Genomic DNA, 17,106 nt, shown 5'->3' with positions numbered 1-17,106 from the left:
CCATGTCTTCTGTTAAGACTGTGAATTTTTTATAAGTCATATTGATTTTCAAAGAATAACCTAAAAAAAAAAACTGGAACTAGAGAAAGTTTTGGGCATCTATATACTTTTTCCTGAATATGATACACGGAGGACAGTAGGCTGTGTGAGCAGTGGTAATTGATTACAGTTTCACAGAAATAGATGTTTATATACTATAATTCTATGAATTCATTAGTGGCTTTCAAAAGAGAAAAGGCTGAAGAGCCTAAAAATAATAAAGGGAGCAGTAACTGCCTTCATAACCTGTGTTGATTTCCTGTGTATTTCAACCACTAGAATGTGTCTGTCTTGTCAAACTGTGAAGAATTTAGTGAAGGACTCTTATCACCCAATTATCAAAGCGACATAAAATTTTTATCACACAGCAAAGAATAAAAAAAATAAAAGTGGATATCTAATATTTTCCTGAAATGCTCTGAGTTTTAAAAATAAGTTGGCTAACTCACTGCAAAACTAGAACTACTTACACAGTCTGGTACAGTCTCAGGATCAATGATCAAATTCTAGAAATTTATACTAAAGGTGATTGAGAAATCTAGGATTCCTAGAGGTATAGACCATATGAGCACATGGAATTTTTTTCTTATTCCCCTTTCTTTTTGTACTCTCACGCATATCAGTGTGCTTTACATATGCTCTAGGACACGGCTAAGTTTGGTAGTAATCCACTGCTGCTCTGAATGTCAAAACTGAATTGCCCTAAGCGAGTCAGAATGCCACGGTTGGACATTACTATGTCATTGCTCTTTCCATCTGGATTTCTTGTTTTGGATAAAACAGCTCTGACCACACATTGATTAAGTAGTCTCAACTTTTTGGTTCAATTCCACCTGGACCCAAGGAGAAGAAACCAAGTGTGGAGGAGTTCTTTGACAGGAGTTGCGTACACACTCCAACTGGAAAATTAAAAAGAAAAAAAAATCATGTAAGAATAAGAGCAGAAGATCATACTGCATGGAGTAATTCAGTCATCCTTCCTGGTTGAGGACTGAAGTGTTGTATGTAGTCAAACATTCTGTTCCTAAGAAGTGTAATATTTGTCAATCATATATCATAGAGTCAAACATTTAAAAATGTTTCCAGCTTTATTGAGATAGAATTGACATATAACATGGGGTAAATTTAAGGAGTACGACCTGAAGATTTGATATATGTATATATTGCTAAATGATTACCACAATAAGGTTAGTTAACACATCCACCACCTCATAAAATATTTTATTTTTATGTAAGTCTCCAAACTCTCTCAGAATTCCAGCATTTTGGCATCTGTCTCCCCTACTGTGTCTCTTGTTTTGTAGACTAACATCTGTTGGATGTTTTTATGTCCTAAATGCTTTACACATGCTAACTCACTTAGTCCTCGCAGCAATCCCACGAGGAAAGCACCCCATGGAGCTGCTCTGTGCCTTGTTCAGCTGTTGTCTGCTAGGCTAGCAGTGGTCCTGCTGGGTGGTGATGCCTGGAGCTTCGCTGCTCCCCTAAGCATTTGGGCCTTTCCCCTGGTGGTGATCTGGTTCTCCCTGAACTGAGTTAGTGCCCCACTTCCCCATCCTAATACAGAGTTTTTCCGTTTAATGTCATGGATTATTTCCTCTCGTTAGCTCATTTTCTCAACAGCCAACTTTTAAAAAATGTATCTTTAAATTTAAAAATATTTGTTTTTAAATTCTGGTAAAATGTGCGACGTAAAATTGACCATATTAACCCCTTTAAGCCTGCAGCTCAGTGGCATGAAGCACATTCACCCTGTGCAACCGCCTCCACCCTCCAGCTCCAGAACTTGTTCATCTTGTAAAACTGAAACTCTCTACCTGTTAAACAATAACTCGCCATGCCTCCTTCCCCGCAGACCCTTACAACCACCATTCTACTTCCTGTCTCTAGGCGTTTGACTACTTTAGGTCCCTCATATAAGTGGAATCATACATACAGCATTTGTTTTTCTGTGACTGGCTTATTTCACTTAGCCTGATGTCCTCAAGGTTCATCCATGTTGTAGCATGTGTCAGAATTCCCTTTCTTTTTAAGGCTCAATAATATTTCGTTGTATGAACAGACCACATTTTGCTTATCCATTGGTCTGTCAGTGGACGTTTAAGTTGCTTCTGCCTTGTGGCTATTGTGAATCACGGTTATGAACGTGGATGTACATGTATCTCTTCAAGACTCTGCTTTCAGTTCTTTTGTATGTATAGTCAGTGGCATTGCTGGATATCACAGTAGTTCTGCTAGATTTTTTGATGGACTGCCATGCTGTTTTCCACAGAGGCTGTACCATTTTACATTTCCACCAGCAATGAACAAGGGTTCCAGTTTCTCTGCATCATCTCCAATGCTTATTTTGTTTAATAGTACCCACCCCACGGGATGTGAGCAGCCAGATTTTTTCACTCTTCTCTGACATCACCTTAGATACTTTACAGGGGCTAACTTTTACTATATATGTTTTGACTAATATGAACAACTTCCCACTTTATGAGTGTGTGAAAGGTATAAAAAGTAGTTTTGTGGTAATTCCCACATGGCCACAAAGTCATTATGAATTATAGAGAATGAAAAGGACGGGGCCACCACTGACTGGAGGTTATTCCTTCAAGCCCCTCTCTATCACACTAACTCCATCTCTCCATTGATATCACACCTAAATTTAATTTTGTGATTTGTAACCTGAGACACTGATTTTCGTTAACAGATACTATTCTTTTCTCAGAAAATCCATTTCTCGCTGCCGAAGAATTAGCAGGATGCTCTCCAATGAATCCTTACAATCCCCGGCATTCAGCCGCTCCAACTCTCAAGCCTCCATAGACAGCGCCTCCATGGAGGATTTCTGGCGGGAAATAGAAAGTATCAAAGAGAACAGCCTGGGAGTTCAGGAAGAGCAGACGCCAGCTGAGGCCAAGCCCCTGGATGGTGAGATGCTAGATTGGTCTTCCCCTGTGCTGTCTTTCTTTGTATGCTCTCTTATTCTGTTGGCAGGTAGAAATCATTCCACTAGTAGTTTAACAAGTGAATCAGTAGAATTTGGCAAATCAGCTGCCTGCTCCCACTGATTTATATCTGCTGGTCTGGCTCAGGGTGGCTTCTGTGTAAGATGACATGACCTGAAGGAGGGCTGTCAACACAATCCAGATTGATCCTTTACGTATCACCACTTAGGGATGCTCTACCCGTCTGTTGACTTGATTCATAATCATCTAGCAGATTGAGTATTCTCATTTTGATGGCTTTTATATTTGTATACTTGACCATTAATTACCAAAAGAGAGAGACAGACAGAAAAAAAATTTACCAACATAATTCTGGATTAAAAATATTTAACTATGAAGCATGTACTAGCATTAATGTATTTAGAGAACGGATAATCTAGTACTTCACCAAATAAAAGCCATGTCAGATATGTCAATTATACTAGTTTCCAGTGAAATTAAACAAGAAGGTTGAGGACCCAAGAAGTATAATTGTCCGTAATTGTCAAAAAGTACAAAATTACTCACCTGAGATTAAAAGCATAGGTTATCTTCTCCAGGTACTACCTATCGACAAGTAAATGCTTAAGAAAGACTGAAGGTAGTTTAGCAAGTATCTAAGAATGTTTTCATTAGCCAGTGATTAACCTCAAGACAACTATCAAGATAAACTGAAACTTTAAAAAACTTTTTTGTTCTTTATTCCCTTTCTACAAGCCTATCCTTCTTAGATCTGAAAAACAATAGTTCAGCTGTACCACAATTAGTATATTTCACTTAGCATTAGAAATAAGAAGTCCCACCACAGATTTAATGAAAATCCATTCAAGGGAACTGTCCTGCATCAGAGAAGGGTATTTTTATTCCTTTTCCTTACATACTTACATTTTGTCTTTTCAGATCCAGAAAGACACATAAAGGAAAATACCTCTTACTCTCCACTTCTTTTTTCTTACTAGCTAGCTAGCTATCTATATTAAAAATCATGAGTTCATACTGATAAACTCCAATTCCAATCCAACACCACAAAGTTTGTTGTTGTCTTCCATTTTTCTGTATTTATATCCCCCTTCTCCAATAATGAGAAACCTGGTTCTTACTTTCCTCAATGTATTGTTTCATTTGCTCAAGCCTAGAGTATACAGAAAACATTCTCAGGCTTGCTAACGTAAACTTCTACAAAAAACATACCTACTAACTGGAGTTTAAAATTTATTTGACTGATATTATTTTCCTCGAAGCATATGCCTAGATCTTAAGTGTGCAATTCAGTGACGTTTGACAAATACTAACCCTGTAACCTCACACAAATCGACATAACATTTCAGTCAACTCAAAATTTCCTGATGGTTTTTCCCAATCTCATCATCCCCGTGACTTGCTGTCCCTAGCCAGAGACAACCAAGGCTCTGATGTTTTTGCAGCATACAGTTTTGGGTTTGGCTTCTTTCACTGAACACATAATAGTTTTGCGATTCATTTGGTGTATTACTATTTCATTGCTTTTTATTATGGGATAGTTTGTATTAGTTTCCTAGCGCTGCTGTAACAAAGTACCACAGAACTAGGTGGCTTAAAACAACAGAAATCTGTTCTCTTGTGGTTCTGGAGACTAGAAGTCCAAAATCAGGGGGTCAGCAGGGCCCTCCTCTCTCTGAAGATGGTAGGGAAGAATCTGTTCCATGTCTTTCTCTTAGCTTCTGGTGTTGCCAGCAATCCTAGCTGTTCCTTGGCTTGTAGACAACACATGCCATTCTCTGCCTCTGTAGTCACGTAGCCTACTACTCCCTGTGTTGTTGTCTGTGTCTCACCTCCTCTTCTTATAAGGACACTAGCTGTATCGGATCAAGGGCCCTCTCTACTCCAGTATGACCTCACCTCAACTTAAATCCTAATTATACCTGCCAAGACCCTGTTTCCAAATAAGGTTACATCCACCTGTATTGGTGGTTAGAACTTCAGTGTATCTTTTTGGGGACCCAATTCAACCCATGACAGCAGTATTCTGTTGTATGAATATGCCATAATTTGTCTATACATTTAACTGTTAATGGTTGTTTGCAGTTTTGGCTGTTATGAATAAGGCTGCTGTGAACAGTGCCATAATTTGTCTCTACATTTAACTGTTAATGGTTGCTTGCAGTTTTGGCCATTATGAATAAGACTGCTGTGAACAATCTTGTAGAAGTCTTTCGGTGGAGATATATTTTTATTTCTCTTGGATATATGTATTTTTCATAGAATATGTGTAATTACATAAGAAACTGCCAGCATTTTTCCAAAGTAGTTGTACCACTTCACACTCCTCCCAGCAGTATCTGACAGACAAGTCTAGCTGCTTCACATCCTTGCAACATTTGATGTTTTAAGACTTATTAACATGAATGATTCTAGGGATGTGTGGAGGTATCTCATTGTGTAATTATATTTCACCGATGACTAATGATGTCAAACGCTTTTTCCTGTGCTTATTGTCCATTCATATATCTTGCTTTGTGAAATCTTTTGACTATTTCTTTTAATTGGGTGTCTCTCTCTTGTTCTCTCACCTCTCTCATTTTTTAATTGTTTGCAACTGGTATGCAGTACAATTGATTTTTGTACTTGACCTTATATTTCATTACCTTTCTAAATTCACTTACCAGTAGTTGTCTACTACTAGATTTCTTAGAATTTTCTACATAAACAAAGAGATCATTTGTGAATAGAGACAGTCTTACTTTTTCCTTTGTGACTTCACTCCATCCCACAAATTTTGATATTTCATATTTTCATTATTATTCAGTTTAAAATGTTTTCTCATTTTCTTGTAAAGCATGTGGGAAGGCTTTTGTCCATGTACCAGTGATAGAATAACATAAGCAGAGTCCAACACCTCTGGACTGATGATTTGATCATGTACTTGCAAACCAGTCAATTCTGCTCTTTAAAAGAAACCTTATTCAGGTAATGCCTGTTTAGCCTTGTTCCCAGAATGTTGTAGTGTGTACAGTGGATTTTCTGTTACATGATGTTGTTATTCTGAATTCTGTAGTATTTCCGCACATCTAATTTATAATAGCGATTGATCTTCATCATGATGAATTTTAAGTTTTTTAGCTGCCTTCTGAGAAAAGGAAAGATTACCTAATGTTCAAAATAAGGAGAAAAGTAAGAGAACGAATATCTATTGAACACATACTCTGTTCTAGATTTTTGCCATCTGTCACAAATTCATTGATAAAATAATCCTCATAGCCACCTAATACTTTGGTAATTATTACCTCCATTTTGCCAAGAGGACACGAGATCTAGAGCTACTTAAAACTCTCCAAAGGCATTCAGTTAGTAAATGGTGGTTGGGATTTGAACCTGAATTTGTGTGATGAAAAAATTCTTTTGTGTGCCATTAAACCACTTTTTCTCTGTTATGGTTTTAGTTTAGATATTAATATTTTATCATTTTTTGAAATTGGCTGTTCAGATATGGCTTATATTTAGCTCTCTGGTAAGGAAAATTACCTTCCCAAATCTGCCAAATAACCTTACTCTACTAGAAGATACTTTAAAAATTTGACTTACTTAAAAAAATACAATACAGACCTTTTATTCATTCCTATAGGCCGTTCCCACAATTACTATGGGAAAAAGAATGGTCTTTTAACTTCTTTTGAGGTTTAATTTACATGCAATATTATATTAGTTTCAGGTATAAACATAATGATTAGATATTTGAATACATTGTGAAATAGTCACCAAAATAAGTGTAGTTAATATCCATTGTCACACATAGTTACAAAATGTTTTTTCTTGTGGTAAGAACTTTGAAGATCCTACTCTCTTAACAATTTTCAAATATGCAATAGAGCATTATCAACTATAGTTACCATGCTGTACATGATATCCCCATGACTTATTTATTTTCTTTTATAACTGGAAGTTTGTACCTTTTGACCACCTTTACCCATTTCGCCCACCCTCCACTCCTGGCCTCAGGTAAGCACCAATCCGTTCCCTATATTTATGAGCTCGGACTTTTTGCTTAGTTTTGTTTTTAAACTCCACATATAATGAGATCATATGGTGTTTGGTGTTTTTCTTTCTCTGTCTGACTTATTTCATTTGGCATAATGTCCTCAAGGTCCAGGATGGTCTTAATATATTGTCTAGTGATTATTTCTTACTCGCTGATGTGTACAGACTCACAGATACACATGGCTTCCAATCTCAGAATATTCTAACCTTCTCTTGGAAACTTCATCTTACAGAAGGAGAACTTGAAGCAGAGTGGTTGCAAGATGTAGGTTTATCAACCCTGATCTCGGGTGATGAAGAGGAGGATGGCAAAGCCTTGCTCTCTACTTTGACTCGAACCCAAGCAGCTGCAGTGAAGAAGAGATACAATACTTACACTCAAACCATGAGAAAAAAGAACAAGCAATCCGTCAGGGATGTCAGAGACATCTTTGGAGTCAGCGAATCTCCTGTAAGTAGTGAGCAGGGCTCAAAAGGTTTGGTTTGATTGAGGGGAGGGAAGGGGAATGTGGAAAAATTATCAGAAAAGGTCAGTCATCCTCTAGCTTTAAGAGAAAGGTAAAGCAGACAGCAAACTGAAAATTTTGCAAATTTGAAACTTAAGTGATTATTTCTTATTCACCATACAGCAGTCTCCCTGCACACAAAATTTATTCCCTTCTTTTGAAGTTGATCACTTCTTTGGTAATGGAGCAAGTCTTTGTGGATGGGATACACGGAGCCTTTACTTAAACCTCAGCACTGAATGGAAACTCTGTGGACAGGCAAAGGAGTCCCAGAGAAGTGGGCCCAAGTATTATGAGCAAGTCTGTGTAGTTTGTTTTACTTGGGGGTAGGGATGGGAGAGTGGTTAGGGTACCCTTTATGCTCAAAGAAATTAAAATGGTGAAAAGTGAAAGATACAGCATTAATCAAATGGGCCAGAGAATGATTCAAAAAACCATAAAGGAAGCATCACATGTTTTCTGAGAAATGGCTGGTTGAAATTCCAGCGTACCCTTGGCTATTCCACGGCCGCAGTTTTACTTCTGAGGCTGAGTCATGTCCTCCTATTTCTGTGGTTGTTTTACTGGTAGCTCTGCTTTTCAGTTCACTCATTCATCCATTTATTGCATCATTGCAGTGTTGCATTGAAATAATTGCATCATTGATGCAACAGATAATTACTGGATCCATTCTCTGTGCAATTCTTATATCAGGTTCTATGCAGATAGGATTCTTGGAACTTTGGGGTAATTCATATATAGGAAAAGGGGAACTTGATATTCTGCTGCAGTCACAGGTAAAATTGCCTGGGGCAAGTTGGTTAATCACTTTGATTTAGGTTTCTCATCTGTTTAATTGTAATATCAATAGTGACATAAATTAAAACTTCAAGGATATTGGGTAGCTGGCATAACTGAAGACAGTCTCTAATTTGAGTTAGTTAAGGTTGTCTGTAAGTCAAATCTTCTCTTAGATACATTAATCACAGTGGGGTGTTGCCAGGGCAGCTCACATATACAAAGTTAAGCTTTGTATTTGTGTTTACAATGTCCTAGAAGAGCGCTGTCCTTTAGAACTTTCTACAGTGATGGAAATGATTTATTTCTGTGCTGTCCAATATGGTAGCCCCCATCACATGTGGCATTAGCACTTGAAACGTAGCTAGTGTAAGTAAGGAACTAAAATTTTAATTGTATTTAATTGTAATTGATTTGAATCTAAAATGTCACATGTGGCTTGTAGCCAGTATAATGAACACAGTTCTAGAATCCTCTGCTGTATATAATGATATTCTCAAGGTAAGCCATTTTGAGTTCTACGCTGTTTGAACTTTCAGCTTAGTTGAAACCTGGGTCTTCTTGGAAGGTGAGATTGTCTCAAGCTGTAACTGAGTAAAGGTGATGCCCACAGCTTGAGGCTAGGGCTCCAGCCACATGAGTCCTGGACAAGATGCCTATCAAAGAAAAGGTTTACCCTGCAGGTTTAAATTCCCTGGGTCATTTTCCAGTTATCTCCCAGATCATCTTGAGAGAATCCTAAGAACTTGGCCTACATGCATCCTTTCCCCATTTCTGTTTCCAGCTACTTCAGACTAAGATTTTTCCTCTTCCCTAGCAAACTGCAAAATATGGGTCTATAGCTTCTCCTGAATCCTCCAGTTACTCAAGAAAATGCATAACTAGACTCTCTAGGTTTCCCAAAACGTTGCACTATAGTCACATAGAAGCAGTGCTCCTCCCGTTTCTTTCACTTGGACCCCGAAGGGAATCGTAAGGTGGGCACTTACGCATTAGGGCTTAAGTATAAAATGAAATGAAGAGTCTTACTTTTCCGTAACATGTAAGTGCAATAAACTGTTTGGTGTTTAACTCCAGCAAAGGCAGAGAGAGGGCCGCATTCTTGGTGGGTAAGGGGAGTAGCCCCGGGGGCTCTTCCTCCTGTCTGCCTTCTTCTTCTCCCACATACCCCCCAGTCTTGCTGCGGAAGCCCCAGTTCTAGAGAGAATAGGGAATGAGGCAGGGGGAGTGGTCACAGGTAAAAGAATGACCATATACTCTAGGGAGTAGAGGTCTTGTGCTGTCTTGAGAAGTGGGGCATCTGGAAGTCAGGGAAAGCCTGGCATTGTATTATGCTGCTTAAAAATTCACATTGTTCTTTGTCAAAAATGTAAAAAGCCATATAAAGCCAGCCTTTTAAAAATACGGTATATTTACAATGTGTAAGTCCTAATAAACATTATCACAAGATTGTTTTTTCCTAAAAAATTCAGCATCTGCTTCTGCAGGTAAATAGACTTGGAGGTTCTTAGAAATATACCTAAACTCTTTTAAGTTTCCTATTTGGATTTGACATCATGAATACCAATTCCTCCCTCCTTTTTCTCTTCCCCGCTCTCCCTTCCTTATTCTCTCCTATTCTTTGTTTCTGTCTTTGTCATCGTTTACCTACATTAATAGAACAATTACATAAAGTTTTCATTCCATTTTTGTAATGAAGTTTTAACATTACAAGTTGCATAAGGTAATTTTCCATTAGTCTTAGAATTATGAATCTGACCCACTATACTCACCAAATGAAGATATAAATACTTTAAAAAATAGATATGTAGATTATCCTAGTTTTTTTCTTAATTTTTTGCAGATAGAATCCCAGGTTCAAAATCATTTTTCTTCAGAATTTTGAAAATATTTGTCCGTTATCTTCTCTCACGCACCATTGCTGTGGGGAAGCACAGTATCTACATCAACTTCATTCCTTTATATACAAATGTGGAAGCTTTGTGAATTTCATTTTTATTGTTGGAACCTTGAAATTTTAGCAGTTTTACTTTTTAAAAGAATTCATCCTGGTCACTACCAAGTGAGCTCTTTCATTCTTCAGCTTGTTCATTCTGAATATTTTCTTCTAACGTTTAAAACAAGTATTTATTCCCTTCATTTTCTCACTGTCTCCTTCTGGATATTAGATGATTGTTGTTAGATGATTGTTGTTAGATGATTGTTTCATTGTTTGGATTGAATCTCAATATCTCTTTTTTTTTTTTTTTTTTTTTTTTTTGCGGTACGCAGGCCTCTCACTGCTGTGGCCTCTCCCGTTGCGGAGCACAGGCTCCGGACACGCAGGCTCAGCGGCCACGGCTCACGGGCCCAGCCGCTCCGCGGCATGTGGGATCTTCCCGGACCGGGGCATGAACCCGTGTCCCCTGCATCAGCAGGCGGACTCTCAACCACTGCACCACCAGGGAAGCCCCAATATCTCTTAAATGTCCTATTTTCCAAGCTTTGTTTGTGTGTATGTTTGCTTTACATTCTTGGCTGTCCCTTCAACTTCATCTTTTATATCATTAATTTGGCCTTGGTTGTATTAACACTTTTACCTTTCATTAATTTTTAAAACTTTAATAGTCCTCTTATGAACTTACTGAAGCCCCTCCTTTCCCCTAATTTTTCCTTTATTTTGTGATCTGTTCTTGTTTCTCAGCCACAGTAGCCTCTCAGCACTCTGAAGGTAGTAAATTAAACCTTAAATTCCAAGGTTCTCTTTTTTCCTTGAATTATCTCTTTCCTTCAGGGTCATCTGTTTATTTTTGGCATCATTACATTGCTATTGTTCAATTAACTTTAATCTTTGGATATTGATTTATATTCATTAATGGAGAACTAGATTGACTGATTGATTAATATAGGTAGTGGTCATATATTTCTTATGCAGTTATGTAGACCCGTTTTCTCCCAAAAACTCTCCCCCAGAACAGGAGTCTGGGCCTGTGTGAGTGGTGAAGTGTGTCAATGTCAACTGTCACACTTCACTTTAAGAAATAAATATGGTATCAATGCCAAAATAACAAGATCCTGCAGAATCATAATTTGTTTCCTTTTCAGGCAAACCCAACTTTCCTTTTTATACTCCTGTCTATATCCTTTTAGAAGGCCCTAATAAAGTGCAATTCAACATTCTTTCTATCCGGGACTACCGCACCCATACTAGGACAGCCACTACCACTCCCAAGGCAGGTGGTCACTCTGTCACCAAGGGGACACTTGGGTTTTATCCTGGAATTACATTTAGCTGCTGCCTGCTGTTCTTCTAAACAGCTGTTGCCTTCTGAATTGGGCAATGCCTTCCTGCTGTTTTTATTTTCATTCTGGATATGTGCTTTTTCTGCTTTTTTTCAGCATTTACCTTCCACAGGTTTTTCTCTTATACCTTTTTTCAGGCTGAAGTTTTTCTCTACCCTTATCAAACCGCTTTTGCTTGCTGTTTATCTTCCAGGAGCATCCAACAATTTCTGTTCTGCTAATGGAAATGTTTAGTGGTTTCTAGATCTACTCTTTGAGAAAGGTATCTCTTTGACATTTTGAGCGATTTGCAGGGGGAGGAGAATGTGGTATGTGCATTGTGATATCTTGATCCAATTTTCCTATGCTGATTTTTCAGTAGTATTTGTTCCTTTCAAAAAATGTGTTTTTTTCCTTATTATAAAAGTAATACATCGTCTTTAATGGAAATTTAGAAAATATGGACAAGCGAGGTAAAAAATTACTTCTATGGGCCCAGATAAAATTTTATGATTTAATTAAATATCCAATGAATATAATTTTCAGTGAAATTCTAACCATAAAAGAATAGAATATTTAACCCTTGTTTTGGTAGAGCTCTTATACAGTAAATCACAGATATTAAATCACCCTTTGGATACATAATACAAGGTCTACAGTCCATTTCATCATGAGCAGAAGTTCAGTGCTCAGACAGATTTTTTCTAATATTCAGAAGATGTGAATCAATTATTACCTTCAGTAACACATTTAACTGAGCAAAATAGTCAATCTAATATATTTCCAACTTCATAACTGATAAACAGTTAAAGGTGGGACTAACTCATAATTAACTGTATAAATATAGGCATACAGTCCTTAAAAAAATGTTACATCACACATATACATTTGACTGCATGGCACATAAAACCCAAGAAATCATGAGTTATACAAATACGAATTTGCTTTTTCTCTCTTTCAGAGGAAACTGATCTTTGCTCTAGCATAGACCCAGCTTCCTTCCATCTTTCTATTTTGTCTTTCACATGTGGCCTTCATTCTTTTGCTTGCCAAGGGGGCTGGGCCACTCCTGCCACCATGCCCATGTTCCTGGTGGTTCCTGGAGCTTGTACCAACTGACTCTATCTCTCTGACTTAGGTTTCCCAGAAATCTTACTTGGTAGAATTCCAGTTACCTCTCGTTGCCTAGAAATGTTATACAATCATCCTTAGCTGCAAGAGAGCCTGGGAAATTGATATTTTTTCACTGTACACAAAAGTTCCTGAAAAAAAAAATCAGGATCCTATTAAGGAAGACAGGTGACTGGGTTTGGGGCAGGCGGTTGACAGGATCTTCCACACGTACCAGTGTCTGTCACTGGGCCTGGTGTGTGGTGAGCTCCCAGGACTGGCTGCTAAGTGGCCAAATGCAGTGATCAGTGCATAGGCAGTCATATCTGTGGGTGTCTCAACAAGTCTGTATGAATGTGCACATCGTATGCGTAACACGTGATTAAATGCAGTTACCCTTGGGAGAACATGCCTGAATAAAAATGCACTTTCATTTTTCTCAATAGCCAGATGATTTTTGTTGTATCCCAGCTCCTCTTTTGGATGTGAACCCAGATGAAGAAGGGATGCCAGCAGTTCCCTGCAGAAATGGTCAACTGGTAAGACAGAGCAAGGGGGTCAGGAGAAGTGGTTACTTCAAGGCAGCCTGGAAAGTTTAAAAAAAAAAAAAAAGCCTACTTACCTTGGAACAATGAAGAAAAAAAGGGACTCAGACTCAGGAATGAATAATTAAATAGTTAAATCCGCAAATACTATGGGGCCTACTTGTACCTACAATAACAAAAACAATCACAGCTGCAGCTGCAGCCACAGCCAGAAGTCAGTACATGTGGGAGGTCATCAGCTAAACTATTGTTCTCTTTGCTGAGTGCATAGTGGAAAATTTTATGCTACCTTCTATAAATCTTTCCAAATTAATTTAATTGTCACTGTAAGAAATATTTTGACATTTAAATTACTTTCTAAATGTAAATATATTGTGGGACGCAGCACTATAGCATCTTGGACGTGTAACAATAAGTGGAAAAAGTGCACAGTCTTGCACAGGAGGTAAACACATTTTATTTAGAGCCCACCTCACCCAGTTTAGTACAAAGTTTCAAAGAGTGATGATCTGAGTTCCAAACTGTCAGTGAAGCTATTTCAGTGAAAGAGATGAATCTCATGCTGTGATCTGTACCTCCTGGCATGAGGCCTGGGTCCTCTTACTGAAGTGGTGACCCTTCACCCTGAGAAGGACATGGGTTCCTGACATCTTCCTCCACCTGGACTCATGGCAGCAGAAAATTTACAGTAAGAGACCTTCCTCTATCATGCTTGTATGTGTTTCCTTCTTTTTAGCTCTTTATTTTCTTTCCTAGCAGAGGAAGAGGGATTCTTTGTTGTTCTAAGAGTAACCCCTGTACCATTCTTGATCTGATGAAGATGAGGATGATGATGATGATGATGATGACAGTTTACCTTCATCTTGCATATATTTTATGTGGGGCACTCTGTCCACATCTTCCAATTGTCTTGATACAGGCTAGCCCCTGGTACCTTCCAAAATTCTGCTCAAGGGTTTGGATGTGGCCAGTTTGTGTTCTGGCTGCTCTTCTGTTGCCTGAGGGTAGGTCAAGGTCTGGAGGTGGAGGGTGGTCAGCTGGGGCTGTGAGCAATCCTGTTTTCAGATTTTTGTCTCTAATTTTTTTCTAATTTCATTGCATTTCTCATAAGAGTGTGAACTCTGTCTAGTCAGAGGTCTTTACATTTTCTGTTGAGTTGGAAGATTTTCCCCTCGGTTCAGGGAGTCTTCTGTACCATCCTTCCGGCCAGGACACTTGATCCAGGCATTTGTTCCTCTCTGCCCGCCCTCTCCCCTTCACAGCAGCCACTACCTCTTCTCTCAGCTAGAGGAGGGGCAAGTCAGAGTAGACATGGGGTGTTTTCAAAGAACGATTTCTATGAGCTTTTCACCCCACCTGCCTCTACCTAGTGTTTTGATTGCTTCCTCTTCACCCTGGGGTTATAGGGACGGCTCAGCACATGACACCTGACACTGGAAAGATGAGACAACAGCAAGTTATCACATGTTCTCACAGCCCAGGGAGGGAGGACACCGCACACCATACAGAGCCACATGTGGGGTGCACTTGGGAACAGAGTGGACAACCAGGCTTTGTAGTATCAAGAGGGGGAGTGCCCCCCTGGTTCTCACAGAGGATGGATTGGCTTGTTTGAATAATTCCATGGGTGGACAGGGAACTGAAACCCACTACTCAGGGATAAGCAAGAACTGTGTCTGGCCCCCTGGGTAAGGAGTGTTGTCTTACTAGGGGACCTTATCTGAGGGAGCAAAGTGGGAGGGGAACTTGGGCTTAGACCACTTACGGACCTCCCGCTTTTACCGGATGTCAAGACAACGTGTAAGAGTGAGTCTTATTTTAGATCTTTTTGCCTCAATGACACTCTACGTCCAGCCATGGACTCTCATGATGAGTCTATGCTTATTTTGTTTCTTTTCTCTTTTATCACTATCCCTTTTATTTCAATTCTTTGATGGTCTCGTCATCTTTTAAAGGTTAAAGGCAAGTGTGGTGACGAACACATGAAGAAATCTCCCACTGAGGTGGATGAGAACGATTAAGTTTTATTCCAGCCACATCCCTGAACTACTCACCAGTTTATAGAATGAGAAAGCAGTACTGCTCTTTATCCCTGGAGGAGGATGAGGGCTAGCCCACCAGAATGACCACAGAGAATAGTAGAAATACTAATTTCCATAATCACATATATTACAAACTGTTACATCTTCTTAGCAGATTGCATCTTTTATCCTTTGAGCAAATCTGGCAAGAAATATCTCTGGATACTAAATTTTAATAACTAAAAAGCTTAAATCCTAAACTGGTTAGTATCAGTATGCTAGGCTGTTGATCATTTTCTTTCAGAAATTTGTAAATATTAATCTCTTTGCTTTTCATATAGTGTTAATGTTGAGAAGTCTGATGCCTCTCTAAATCATTCCTTTATTTGCATCCTGCTCTCATTTTTATATTTCTGGAAGCTTTTAGGTTTATCTTTGTTGTTAGAGACCTGAACTGCCTTCAGGATATGAAATCTTTTTTTTTTTTTTAATCATGATCCAGCACTCAGCTTTTTGTTTCTGAAACATGTTTCCTTTCAGTTCTGAACATTCTTTTCCCATTATTTCTTTTACTTCATTATCTCCATTTTCTCTCTTCTTCTTTTCATTTCTTACATTAAACTCACACAGCTCTAAGTTGTCTCTTATATTTCCCATGTCTTTTTTTTCCATTTGTTCTGTATGCTAGCAGATTTTGTCTACATCATTTTGTGGAAACCTAATTCTAATTTTTGTTATGAGTGGTTATAATTGGGTCCCTGTTGATTTTTAAATTCAGCGATCATACTGTTACTTCATAAGAACTCCTCCTTTTTTCACTGATCACCCTTTATTGTTATAGTTAGTCCTGATTTATGATTGCAATAGTCTCTCAGATCTCTCTGAAATTATTAAATCATTATAAGCCTTTTTCTCTTCCCTCAATTACCTCTTTCTCCCAGAATGTATATCACTATACTTTGTTTTCAAAATGTTGATTTTCTCCACAGCTGACTTTTTTATAATGTTGATTTTTCTCCAGTGGCTGATGATCCTTAGAGATGGTCTGGATTGACTAGTTAACGACTTTTAGGATATGTCATTGCTGTATGATTTCTCTGCTATTATATAGATATTTTCCCAAAGGGCTCTTTATTGAATAAGAGGGCTGACTTTGGGTCCTGTGTAAGCAGTAAGGTATGTGAATAGACATTATTTTAACAGCACACATGGGTGAGTCCGTGCATGTGTGCATGCGTAGACACACGTACATACACACGTACACACACAAATATACGCATGCACGTACCTTCAGTGCCAAAGGGAGAGTGGCAAATGACATCATTCCCAGACAAAACTCATGTTCTCCTTTTATTCTCCCATCCATGTCTTTCATGAAGGTCCAGAGTGACCTGATGTTGAGGTCTCTTTTGGTCCCAACCCTGGGCATCTTCCCAAGGCAGGTAGTTCACTTCATTCAGAGTGCTTTCCTTGGGTCCATACGTGGCTGCTGTCTGCTGTTCAGTGTAAAGGGAACTGTTGGGAGTTCTGTCGGGCCCTTCCATTAAGGAAACACAATAAATTATCCTAGCCATTGCCCTGGGGCCCCTTCTTGTCCTGTGTGGTTTTCATTCTTAGCTTGGTTGGTTGTTTGCTTTTTTGTGGATTTGCCCTTTCTTTGTCTTTTGCTATCCTTAGGCTGAGAATTTCTTTACAATTATGAAATAAATTACTTACTTCTTATTTTCCAGGAATGTCTAACAATTTTTAATCTGTTATTAGAACACTTTGTTGGTTTTCAGTGCCCTTGGAGCTATACTTAAAAAATACACCCTTTCTCTAATTCTGAGTGATTGGGAGTGGTACACTCTCTGACCTC

General features: G+C 38.6%; 1 protein-coding gene across 1 annotated transcript in view; it reads left to right on the top strand.

Annotated features, from left to right (window-relative positions):
- ARHGAP28 (Rho GTPase activating protein 28) overlaps window positions 1-17,106 on the top strand; it is a 148,176-nt gene that overhangs the window by 77,883 nt on the left and 53,187 nt on the right. The window contains exons 2-4 of the mRNA XM_081253051.1: window positions 2,756-2,958; window positions 7,262-7,479; window positions 13,129-13,221. Of these exons, the coding sequence (XP_081109177.1) occupies window positions 2,756-2,958; window positions 7,262-7,479; window positions 13,129-13,221 (514 nt within the window). The remainder of the gene's footprint in view (window positions 1-2,755; window positions 2,959-7,261; window positions 7,480-13,128; window positions 13,222-17,106) is intronic.

This window comes from Mesoplodon bidens (assembly GCF_964165515.1).
Source record: "Mesoplodon bidens genome assembly, chromosome: 13".
Classification (NCBI taxonomy): domain Eukaryota; kingdom Metazoa; phylum Chordata; class Mammalia; order Artiodactyla; family Ziphiidae; genus Mesoplodon; species Mesoplodon bidens.
Note: the sequence above shows the minus strand (reverse complement) of the source record. Positions and strands in the feature narration are given on the sequence as shown.